The 12,832-nt window shown below is 38.2% G+C and overlaps 1 protein-coding gene across 3 annotated transcripts in view; it reads right to left on the bottom strand.

Annotated features, from left to right (window-relative positions):
* Positions 1-12,832, bottom strand: part of LOC129775400 (fibrinogen alpha chain) — a 396,109-nt gene that overhangs the window by 365,304 nt on the left and 17,973 nt on the right. For all 3 annotated transcript variants that reach the window (XM_055780118.1, XM_055780117.1, XM_055780119.1), the window contains exon 2: positions 7,292-7,810. In XM_055780118.1, the coding sequence (XP_055636093.1) occupies positions 7,292-7,518 (227 nt within the window). In that variant the 5' untranslated portion in view covers positions 7,519-7,810. The remainder of the gene's footprint in view (positions 1-7,291; positions 7,811-12,832) is intronic.

The following is a 12,832-nucleotide window of genomic DNA, read 5'->3' as shown; positions in this document are numbered from 1 at the left end:
GATGCACATCTGTACTCTATTGGGATCGTTGATAGTAACATTTTCGCTCGTTGTGATGGCTATCATGACATCGAGCATGTAGTCTGATCTGGTTAGAACTTTAATTTTGCCCAAAGCTAAACTATCCGAATCACTCATGACTTACAGGTTGAAGACATCTTTACTAGTCGCAACCTCAACCTAATGTTTCCCCTCAAATAACCAATATCACATTTTGGTTGCTTTTCTCTAATTCTCATCTAACCAACCTCATTTGATCCACCCTAGTTCCGAATTTGATCCAGACCCTAAGTCCGATCAATCAAATTCGTATTCATTTCATTTAACCTCATTTTTGGCGTAGTACTACGACATTATTTGATTGTTCATCACTTCGGATTTTATTTGAGAATGCATTGAACGTGGTTTTGTAGAATCAGTTGGTTGATGTCGTGATTCAGTCTTCCCTCCACAAGATCAATACAACGAGCACGAGCAAACATCGTAAGTTTTACTTTTCTTCTTGGGCTTATAGGGAAAATGCGGATAAAATTAACAGGTGCAAAAATTTCGATAATTTAACTTAAAACCTAAACATATTTAAGACACCACGGTATGCATTAATCAGGCGAATGTTCAAAATAATAAACAAAACGAGGTACAAACCATAGAGGTATCTTTACTGATTAAGGATCTATTGGTTTTTTGCTTCGGATAACCAGAAGAGCTGGAAACGTGTACGTCAGGGCACTGGTTCATTAGTTTGATGCAATATTTTGGAATCAAGAGTGATTCCGAGAACTTCCGAGTCTTGTATCACCAGCACGGATTCGCATAGCTATTCATTAGAATCTGTGCTAGAAATAGGATTGTGCAGGTAATAAACCGTAATAATACGACACAAACGCGTTGAGAAAGTAAACTCGCTTCATGGAACCAAGTAGGATCGCTGCGAATCTTGGTTGCAAAAATAAGCTGAAAATTTCCTCACCAGGGTCGTTTTTGAAGATGAAACATGACAATCTTTGGCATACTTTGGCATAAGCCGATAACATGACTTGAATTGTCTAGAAATTAATTGACGAGCGTTAAGAGCGAGGATGACTGATGAACTATTCTAGAAAATGGTTATTCTGATTGACGTAACGAATGAATACAAATCTGTCTCTTCATTCAACCTCGCTTCAACCCTCCACTACTACTCCACCCTAACATGAATTTCGTTGCCCACGTACACCATTAAGATGAAGGTGGAAACAAACCTTTGTAGTAGTATAGGTAAAACCACGTGTAAGAATGGGGTAATAGTGTTTGTGAGAGAAGAGCAAAAAACAAACGAAACAAATTTCGTTAGTTTTGATCTTTTTACGTACATAGATCAATTCACTTATCAGACTGTGTGGCGTTTCACTGACACGAATCTTAGAATACATTTGAAAAAAATAACAATTCAATACTGAAGTAAAATGTATGAACGAAGTGTTCCAATGAACAATTGCAAATATAAATATATATAGAAGGTATAGTTGCATATGAAATAACATTCTGAGCGTAACATAAGCAAATTTAGAGCACAAGCGAATTGCGGCTCTTTTGTTATCAACAAGTTCTTCCGCACAGTAACTTGATATTGATAATTCCTCAATGTTTTCCTTCGTTGATCGTATTGTTTTCACATACTCACGTTGGAGAGCCTTAACCCTTCTTTTCGTTGGCCGAGGCATTTTGATTGAATGTAATACTTTTCCGTTTACTATTTTTTAAAGCATAGGCAGCCGTTGCAGTGTTCCGAGCTCTGCAATACAATTTTCTTAACCAATGTTCAAGTTGCTAAAATTTACATTATAGACCCATTAAACCTAGAAATAATAATTATATTGATATCAACACAATTTTTTAAATTAATTTTCATGACATGAAACGCTATGACTCAGGAATATAACAGGAATTATTGAATGGTTTTTATAGCTGTTTCGATGATGTTGTCTGGCATCAGTGTCGAAAAAGTAACGATGTTTTCACCAGTACGAACAAAACCATTGCGGAAAGATGAAAAATGAAAAGTTAACTTTCAGAGCACTAGCTCGAGTTTTACGACGTTTTCCACTATACATTGCGACGGTAGATGAAAATTTAATTTAGGCTGTCAAAAAAGTCCTGCGGTATTTTTTTTGAATTTTCATTTGTTCATAAAATTAGTTACAATCATCTGTTTTAAGTCAAATATGCGCCGTTTTGTGCTCCCGTGGCCGAGTGGTTAGCGTCATAACTAACATGCCGGGTGTTCGGGTTCGATTCTCGTTCTGGTCGGGGGAATTTTTCGTCAAAGAAATTTCCTCCGACTTGCACTGTGATCACGCGTATTCTAGAGCTTGCCACTCAGAATGCATTCAAGGCGTGTTATTTGGCATAGAAATCTCAACTAAGTACTAATAAAAATGACGCAAGGAATACTACGTTGAGACGGCGAAGTTCCTCTAGGAACGTTAGTGCCATTGAAGAAGAAGAAGAAGAAGAAGATGCGCCGTTTTGTTCGATGACTTGTTCCCAACGAGATGCCAACTTCATAATACCCCTGTTATAGAAGCTCGCTTCCTTATTGGCAAAAAACTCGGATAGCCAATTTTCAAAGCCCTCTTTTGTGGCTAACTTCTGACTACCTAGCTCGTTCGCCATGGACAAAAACAGGTGCAACTTGGTGCAAGGTCCGGACTATACGGAGGATGCAAAAGAACCTCCCATCCGAGCTCCCGGAGCTTCTGGCGCGTCACCAAAGAAGTGTGTGGCCTGGCGTTGTCTTAATGGAAGACAATGCGGCCTCTGTTTATCACAGATGGCATCTTCTTCATGAGTGCTACCTTCAAGCAGTCCAGTTGTTGGCAGTACAGGTCCGAATTGAGCGTTTGGCCATAGGGAAGCAGCTCATAATAGATTATTCCTTGACAATCCCACCAAACACACAGCAGAACCTTCCTGGCCGTTAATGAGGCCTTGGCCACCGTCTGAGCCGCTTCAGCGGGCTTCGACCACGACAGTTTGCGCTTCACGTTGTCGTAAGTGACCAACTTTTCATCGCCAGTCACCATCCGCTTCAGAAACGGGTCGATTTTGTTGCGATTCAGCAGCGATTCACATGCGTCGATACGGTCAAAGATGTTTTTTTTTGCGTCAACGTGTGTGGCACCCATACATCGAGCTTCTTTGTGAATCCAAGCTTCTTCAAATGGTTAATAACGGTTTGATGACTTATCCCCAGCTCTTGGCCGATGCTACGGCTGCTACTATGCCAGTCTTTCTCGGCTAATTCAACGATTTTGTCGCCATTTTCGAAGACAGGCCTTCCGGAGCGTGGCGCATCTTCGACGACCTCTACACCAGAACGAAAACTTTGAAACCATCGTTGTGCGGTGGAAATGGAAACTGTATCGGGTCCATAAACTGCACAAATTTTATTGGCAGCTTGAGATGCATTTTTGCCTTTGTCATAGTAGTACTGTAAAATATGTCGGATTTTCTCTTTATTTTGCTCCATATTTGCGACACTATAACTCACGAACGGCTTAACCAAACAAAACACTGTCAAGGACTATATTATAGCGCAAAAATACCTTTCCAACAAGCTATAGTATCACTCGATACAATGAATACAACTAGAACTACGCGCTTACAACGACACCTCGCGGAAATACCGCAGGACTTTTTTGACAGCCTAATATTTGGTGAGTAATCGATTAGATTTTGGTTAATATTACTTGGCGGGAGGTGTGTGCAAACGATCATTTTCTTCACACTGTTTCGCAAAATTCTTGATTTTCGGGCGAGGAGTAAAGGAGGTAGATGAAATAAATGAGCGCCATTGTAACAGCCATTTGTGGCTAGCTTCCACCTTCACCTTAATGGCCTCGATTTACACCATTAATGGACGGCTCCATGGTTTACCCACCGTGAACTCAAACATCGATAAATGCACAACGTAAATAGAATACCTGGTATATAACCTGTCCTGAGTCACTTGTCCCGAAGTCCAATTGAAGGTGACGAATTAAATGACCACAAAGCGTTGTTGGAACAGTTAGCGACGAGAGGATCCGAATCAGTGTTGCCACATGTAGGGGAACCGCGGGTAGGGGGTGGGGCAATATGGACAGGTTGTTGATTTGTATAGTTACAAATTGAATTTCAGATTTCTATTAATGAGAACATCTTCTACATGTTATTCTATAATATTTAAGCCTATAATATTTAAATCATACATGACTCTGCGTGAGAAATCAGTTTTAGCTGCTTCGATATTAGGCATTTTGAGTGGTTTAATATCAAAATTCAATTCGCTAATGGTTATATTTCGGTTTGTGAGTTAACAGGCAAGCGATATTAGATGTGTACGGAAAGTTAAATACTTTTTTAAGTGGAAAAATTGAAGTTATTGACATAATTGTACTGGTGGGATAAAACGGACAGTTGCCAGAGCGAGTGAAATGAACTGTGAAAAGTCTGTTTAACCTATTTCTGAGGAATACCTGTGGACTGTTTAGAAGCTGACTGGAACCGACAGCAAAATTATTGAGGGTCTGTCCGTTTATACTGCTGGAAAGCACAATATCACTTCTAGGTGGATCAATTCGATTTTTTCATCATTTAACGGACATTCGGGATGAGTTCAGACCTTGGTTGAATAAAATTATTCTCTGTCCATATTATCCCCACTATATGTCCATTATACTCGCATCGAAAAAAATATCGTAATTTTCGGTCTGTTTTTATTTTAGTAAAAAAACATTGAAAAACACTTTTTTGTAAAATATTTGACCAATCAGGTAGAAAAACAGTATATTGAATCGCAAGAAACTGCATCAAAGTTTTGGGAAACATGAGTTTCCAAAGATATAATTGAAGTTCTGCTTAACATGTTCGTTTTACCCCCACCTCCTCTACATGAAGCCTTTTTCGCAGCAGTTGCTTTTTTGGCGTATGTTTTGCCCCAGATCAACAGATGAAATCGTTTGTTCCAGGCTGAAAATCCTGAATCCACGATGCTACATGAAGAGATGAAAGATTTTCATCTGATCACTGTCATGAATATCTGTGAGGAATCTTACGTTGTTTTAATGTCCAATGCTATTAAATTCGATGATCATTTTAAAAGCAGTAAGATTTTTTAGGTTTCAATTGCAGCAGAAAAAAACTATCAACACAATGGACAGCAAACGGCTGATCATTTTTAGGGATATTTGTCGCAGTTTGTTGGTGGAGCTGATCAAACAAATAAGAAAAAGATTCGATTTTGATGATTCGACGCTGAAGGCTGCGGCAATGTTAAATTCCAGAAACTTTTCCAATTCGACAAGCGTTAACGTTGTGTCAGCAGCGATTCCAGCATTTTACAATGGAAATGTACAAGATGTGGAGAATTAATTCCGTACCCCAAAGATTAAATTACGTCGTGAGGAAATTACAGTTTCAAAAAACGACCATGTGCAGGGTTGAGAGACAAAAATTGGATGTCTAAAAAGAATTGACGGTTCGCTTGCATTTTCGGCGCTTCGATGCCTTGTTTGTAACGTTCTCATTGTGCCTTCCTCCTCGGCAACTGTCGAGCGATTTTTTTCTGAATATAATCAGAACAAAAATAAGCTTCGAAATCGACTCAGCAGCGATACGATGAACGCTATATTGATAAAAAATTGTTCAAACATCGTGGAAAACATCTAGATTCAGAAAAACTATGTATAAACATTGTCAAACACACTAATGGCTTGCAAATGTAGTATTTGTAGTAAATGAGTATTTCTTTCATGCTAATAAATTATTTTTTTCTCTGCAACGAATATTTTCGATGGTACAGATTTTTGGAGGAAAAGTACAGTTAAGAGAGATTTTTAACCCCTCTGGCACAGATTAAAATTTGGCAACACTGGTTCACAGGTGTTTTGGGAATACACTAGACTAAAAATTTGCCAAAAAACATTAGAACTTACTGCGATATATGCAGACACGCAATGGTATTGGGTGAGTATCAGGAAAATTATAAGAGATTTTTTTACAATCTCTGTGTTCTCAATCTAAGTGCTTCTCGTTGCTAATTGGCGATTGAAATTTGTGAACTGGAACATGTCGCAAATTTGGAAAGGTATAATATCAATTATTTATGACAATCTTCTACACTCTATGCATTTTGCAAAAATAAAACCGTAGGAAACCAACAAAGGTGATGTTTTTAGACGAGAAAAAAGTTTATCCTAGACGGATCGGACGGGTTTAGTAACTGGCAAGATTTGCACAACTTTTTCCTATGATCATCTTTGGAGGTGGATCTGCTATGGGCTAGGTGCATTGTGGAGTTTTGTTGGAGTTGGAGTTTTTTTAAATTTCGTCACAAAAAATGAAGAGTTCTGACTACATAAACATCCTCATAACCAGTTTGTTGCCAGTTATCCGCAAAAAAACACAGAACGAAGCTCAAATTCCAGCAGTACAATGCTAGGATTCACACCAGAACCGAATCAATGACGTGCTGTATTGCAAATCAATAGATGGATTTTTGTACTCGAATTCTTGTTTTGGGATTGAAAAACAATTAAAAAAATATTCATCTTCGTTGCGATGTTTAAATCTCATTCCGGCTGCATCATGTTAACAATGATGCAATGCTTCGGTTATCTACATCATAGTTTTTTTTACAAATAAGAGAGTGGTGGACTTGTATATCGAACGCAAAAAATAATAATCTAAAAACACAAGGGAAAGAATTTGGACTAGCACTATTTCCTTAATATTATTAATATTTAATATAATAATAATATTTATAATAATTTTAATATTTAATTAATATATAATTATTATATTTTTAAAAAGTGAACCATCTTGAATGTCTTTTTTTATTAACTGATTAACTGTTTTTATTTGAAATGCTTTAGAAGCCGAAGAAACGGATGTTCGTGTTAGTAACAAAACCTAAATCAAATTCGGTTTTTTTGATATTGATGAAACGGACTTTTTAATTGTGTCACGCGGTTCAACTATTTGTTTTCTTCAAATAATTGCTGACAATTCGAATACAAAATTCCAAATAGAACATTTATTATTTATATTTTCAAAAAAACACGCATTTCAGTAAACAATAACAATTACATTAAGGAACAACAACTATACAACTAATTTCAATGATAAATTATTATTTCCGGTAGCATTTGCCGTCGCCATCACGCACTTCGTTTCGCACCTTTTATGTGACGCGCGATTTGAATAACACTACGCAGCTTCATGGTGATTTTATCGTAAGGCACAACAAAAACATGAACTTGCCACTCACCTTGATCTGTAGTTCCCACGTGTCTGCTGGGCGGTGAGGTTCTTCGCGGCCAGATTACGCATCCCGGTGCTGTTGTTGTTCTGAGCCGACAGCTGGCTGGCACTGGTGCGCGGGAGCCGCGGCGAGGGATTACCCGTGCCTGGACGAACCGGTGCTCCACTTTGGGCCAGCACCCCGAAGTAGAGCAGCAGCACCGCAAAGCAGCAGTAGGCCCTTGACAAGGCCATTTCCGGAGGGTGGCACGGATCTACGGTTTAGGGGTTTGGAAACAGTGACGGGATGATACTGAAACACTAGGGCCGAAACCAAAGAGAGGGTACGGTTCCGGTTTACGGTTCCACAGACACGGTTGGCGCCTTTGTTTTACCAATAAACACAATTCACACTGTATGATTATTTTTTTCTCTCGTCAAAGGTTTTCTTCAAATCACCACCGACACCGAGAGGTTCTTGCAGCTATCGTAACTTACAGAACACACCAATCTTCCTACTACGTAAACCGACGGCGGCGAGCGTTATCTAGATTTTGGAAAAGAGAAAAACATATTAGTGAACCAATGGTGTTTTAAATAAAGACTTTTCGTAACCACATTGCAAGCTTAAAAATCAGAAAAAAAAAACAAAATGAAATGAAAACAATGAAGAGGTAATTGGCTGTTGTCTTCTTCAGGGCTTCATCGCACTCTCTTTTCGTTTCCCAAAGATCTCTGAATGGTTTCACTCAATTAGTAATTATAACTTTGATTTCATTTGATGTCTTCTCATTGTTCTCACAACCGTTCGAAGCAATCGCTTGGTATGCAAATTCGCCTTACTCCCACTTTGTTGTCCAACTCTCTCACACATCACAAACGAACTGTTATATAACATTCCATCATATTTACCGGCGTCCGTTGGGTTGATATTTTACCACACATCATCGAAACAATTAACCACTTCTCTACCTGTGAAAGGAAATATCGTTGCAAGTCTATGCAATCGTCTGAAAACCCCACTAAGTGAGACTTTCTTAAGGGCCCTAATTTGGAATCTAATTTCACCTTCCGGTCTTACCTCACGATCGGTATAAAAATGATATGGCGCCTAATTTGCTCGTGAACACAATCGGAACCCCCCAAAACAAAAAAAAAAGTTTAGGAATTCAAATGCACCCGAACATCCAATTAGAGGCTCGATTATTTTCGCTCTACTAGGGTGCTTCATTCATTCATGTTTGCCAGAAGAAACAAATGGAAATCACTTCATTTCTGGCGCCCGAAACGTCAGAAACAAAAGGGCTTTCGCCGAATTTCTACCCGAAAATCTTGAGTGCGGTAGACGTATCTCGCGGCTATGTTATGTTTTATAGCGACTGACTCGAAAATCCGATAACGAAAAAGGATGACTCTCGGGGCCTTTAATTACGTAATAAATATTTCTGTTTTATCGACAGAGCTTTTTCCGTTTTGCCCGGCACAGATCCCAGAGATGGACGACGGTCATATGAAACGGGGCGCAGGAGTGATACCCGAGGAGGGGACGGAAGGAGGTAATTAAACGACAGTGACGGCCAATATCATGGTCAAGTGCCGATTGCGGTTGAAGACACATTAGTGATAATTTTCTTTCGCTCGGATTAAGGAAATTATCGCAGGAATTTATCAGACGAACACTTCAACGGAAACATTGCATTTGTCATTGTGCGGGGGCCATTGCGAGCCAATTTCCGTGGTTCGCAAAAAATATTCCAACGACCATGATCGAGCTGCGAACCGAAAAACTGCTCCAAAAACGGTGACTCGCATAACGGATGCCTTTATGATGTAATAAAAAATCGGTCTCGTTTCCAAAACATAGTTATTAAAATGGCCAATCAGTTATCATTCTTGCATCAGATCGTGCAGAGGTCGTCGAGAAATCAAATCAACATTTTGTGTTGGTCGGAATGGAATTCCTTCATTTGCTCTAATTTTGGTGCCCCCACGCAGACGTCCCCTTCGCCAAACGTCGGCATTCCCCGGCCCGCACTAGAGTTGCATTCAGTAAACATTCGAATTGTTATACTTTTTCTCTGCCTGTTTCGTTCCGCGTATACTTGCGCGAACCGATAAAGAGTGGGAACTGCTTCAGAGACCCAGTGGCCGACTTCGGTGCATAACTTTTGTGGATTTGTTTTTTTATATATTTTCTTTGCGGCCCAAAGATCCCTTCCCGCCACGATTCGCGTTCCAGCTATTTGCAGCGCGAATTGGTGCGCTCGGTCCGCGTTTCGTGCCTCATTAGCCATTATTATCTAAAAATGTTATTCGTTATTTTATCGGCGGTTTTTCGCTCACGTTTCAACTTTTTTATTTTCAAACCCCACCGTTGGCCATTTTTCGCAAATCAATCCGTGAATGGATTGGATTGGAAAACGGTGCCACGGGAAGTGTTTCAACGGACAGCACATATCTGGTCTGCGAATTTGGTTGGTTATCGGATGCGACCAAAATTTATCAAACAAAAAAATCCTTCACATGTCCAGTTTTTATAAGTATGTAATGTAAATCAATACACACCCTAGAATACATGAAAGTTAGTTACAAGTCTAATGTACACAATGTCTCAATTAAGTTCCGTGACTCAAACTATCATCTAGAACAGCGGTACACAAACTTTTTTTTCATAGAGGCCACAAACACATGTTAGTCATGGTGTCTCGGGCCGCAAAAAAAATAAAGAAGGGGCCGCGCTACGAAATTATTTCCGGCGAATACAAACATTAAAGAAATTTAATACGAGGGTCGTTCGAAAAATAAGTTTCAGTGCCTCAAAAATCGCGGAAAAATAAAGTTAGGACAAAAAACAAGCTGATTTTCATTATCTACGTTTTATTTTTCATTTTTCTACATAATCGCCGTAACGTTCGAGGCATTTTTCATAGCGAATTTATATAATATTCACTCTCACCTGCACTAATTTCATATTCCTACGTTAATAATGCGATAGTGTACTGGAAACCACCCCTCTGGTTATTTGAAAAATAAGTTATTAGTGGATCAGGATGCAATTTGCGGGATAGCAAGGTTTAGGTTGAAATAGCTGATCGGTCGGCAAAATCTCATTGTTAGATATGAAGAAAATGTAAAGTTGATCCAAAAATATCAGCAAGGAATGGAAAGAAAGAAAGAGATGGAAAAAATCTCTTCTCTCTCACTTTCTTTAAGCGAGATCCAGAAAAACATCGAAGATCAAATAAAGATTGCAATGGAGATTGGAGAGAGATGGAGAAACTGATCAGATCTTTCAATGAACGGCTAGTTCAAAAGATGGGAAGTATTTATATCAGTATTTCTCAACATTTGAAGGATTTGAAAAGTTCATTTGTTGAAAATAGTAACGTTGATAGAAAATTAGCTGGGATGAACAGGAAACGTAATCTGAGTGATAGAACAGCTGGTTCGGCACCGGACTGCCCTAGTAGGAAAAAACAAATTATAATGAATAGGCGCGAGGAACCGATACAAATAGAAATCAATGACAATGGTAATGACGAAAAGCTTGAAAACAATGCATGCACGTATGCAAGTGTATTAAAGAGTGCAAAATCCGTAAAAAAAACGTAAGCCTTGCCCTGTTATCGTGATTAAACCTGTCAAGTCGCAAAATAATGACGAAACCAGAAAAATTTTAAAAGAAAAATTAAATCCAAGAATCCATAAAATTAGCAACTTCAGGAACGGGAAAGACGGCTCGATTATTGTTGAGTGTGCGGCAGAGGATAACATTGAAAACTTGAAAAATAACATAGAGAGTAATCTGGGATAAAAGTTTAGCGCTGTTGTTCCCAAACCATTAAAACCAAGATTGAAGATATTGGGAATGAGTGATCGATATTCCTCAGACGTTTTCGTGGATCTTTTAAAAAGTCAAAATGATGACATCAAGATTAGAGATGTTAAAATTGTTGCAGAAAATGAAAATCCACGTTTAAAGTACAACAAATATAATACGATTATTGAAATAGATCATGACACTTATGGATGTCTGATGAGTACTCGTAAAGTAAGCATCGGATGGTATAAGTGTTCAGTTGCTGAGGTCATTAATGTTCTACGTTGTTGTTAAAGGTGGAGAATTCGGGCACAAGAGCAAAGTTTGTAGTAATGAAGATAAATGCTCAAGATGTAATGAACAACATATAACATCTGGATGCTCGTCAACTGAATTTAGGTGCGTAAATTGTTTAAAAGTTAATCAAGAGCAAAAATTTAAATTGGACATAAACCACCCAGCTTGTAGTGCACAGTTTCCAGTATATCGGAGACTGTTAGAAAAGAAAAAAGCAACATTTTTTTGTAGTAAATAGCAACCCAAGAAAAGGGAGGAAGTTAGAAATATTGTACTTCAATATAGCTGGGCTTTCTACAAATTATGTGACAATACGCCAAATTGTAGAAAATTTCCGTCCACGATTAGTTCTTCTTTCTGAAACTCAAAACCCGGGTTACAAAGTTGCTTTTTGCCTTTCACATTCCAGACACACTGGAGGAGTTGCTATTTACGCAAAAGAATCGATTAAATTCAACATTGGGTTAAACGAATCTGTTGAAAATAATTGGTTCTTGGCAATTTCAGTTGAAAGAGGTATGCAGAAATTTTGGAATTTTGTATCATTCCCCCAGTTTGCCCAAAATCAGCGATTTTTAGAAATTTTAGAAAACTGGTGGGAGAGTTTCATTGACTCCAGTAAATTGAATGTAATTGATGGTGACTTCAATATCGACTGGCTCAACGTGCAGAATTCGAAGCATTTGAAGCAACTATCAGATTTTTAAACTTGAAACAGACTTTAACAGAAGTTATAAGAATTTCGAAAAACAGTACTTTGAACTTTGATAGATCACGTTTTCTCTAATTTTAATACAATTCATTCTTTGATAGAGGCCAAATTTAAAATAACGGATCATGAGACAATTTTTATATATATTGAGAATGAACAGAGTGAACGTGAAGAAAATAGAGTTAAAATCAAGTGCTGGAACAAGTATTCAAGTAAGCACTGTCTCATCTTGTTGCTAGCAACCTGGATTTTACTGCAATAACTGACAATCTGGATTTGAAAGCAGCTGTTCTCACTAATATCTTGAAAGTGTGTACCAATAGCCTAGTTTTTGAGAAAACAAATCAATTTGAATAATTCGAACACCTGGTACACTTTATCACTCTTGCGTCGAGATAAAACTCAAAAAAATGTACTCAAATTTTTGTAGAAGTAATATAGAGAACGATTGGAAAAGGTACACCTGCGCGCGCCTTGAAAAAGACAAGATGTGAATATATACAGAGGAAAATCGATCAACATCAGAATAACAGCAAGGAGTTATGGAAAATACTAAAAAGTTTACTTAACACTAAAAATAGTTTATCGCGGTCCATAACCTTTGAAGGTTCAGAAGAACATTCGGAACAAATCATTGCGGAAAAATTCAACAGTTATTTCGTGAATAGTGTTCAATTGATCCATCAAAGTATTGAATTGGTCAGTGAGCCATAAGAAATAATACAGCCGATAGGCAGCAA

The sequence above is a fragment of the Toxorhynchites rutilus genome, chromosome 3 (assembly GCF_029784135.1).
Source record: "Toxorhynchites rutilus septentrionalis strain SRP chromosome 3, ASM2978413v1, whole genome shotgun sequence".
Lineage (NCBI taxonomy): Eukaryota > Metazoa > Arthropoda > Insecta > Diptera > Culicidae > Toxorhynchites > Toxorhynchites rutilus.
This window is presented reverse-complemented; position numbering and strand designations above follow the sequence as displayed.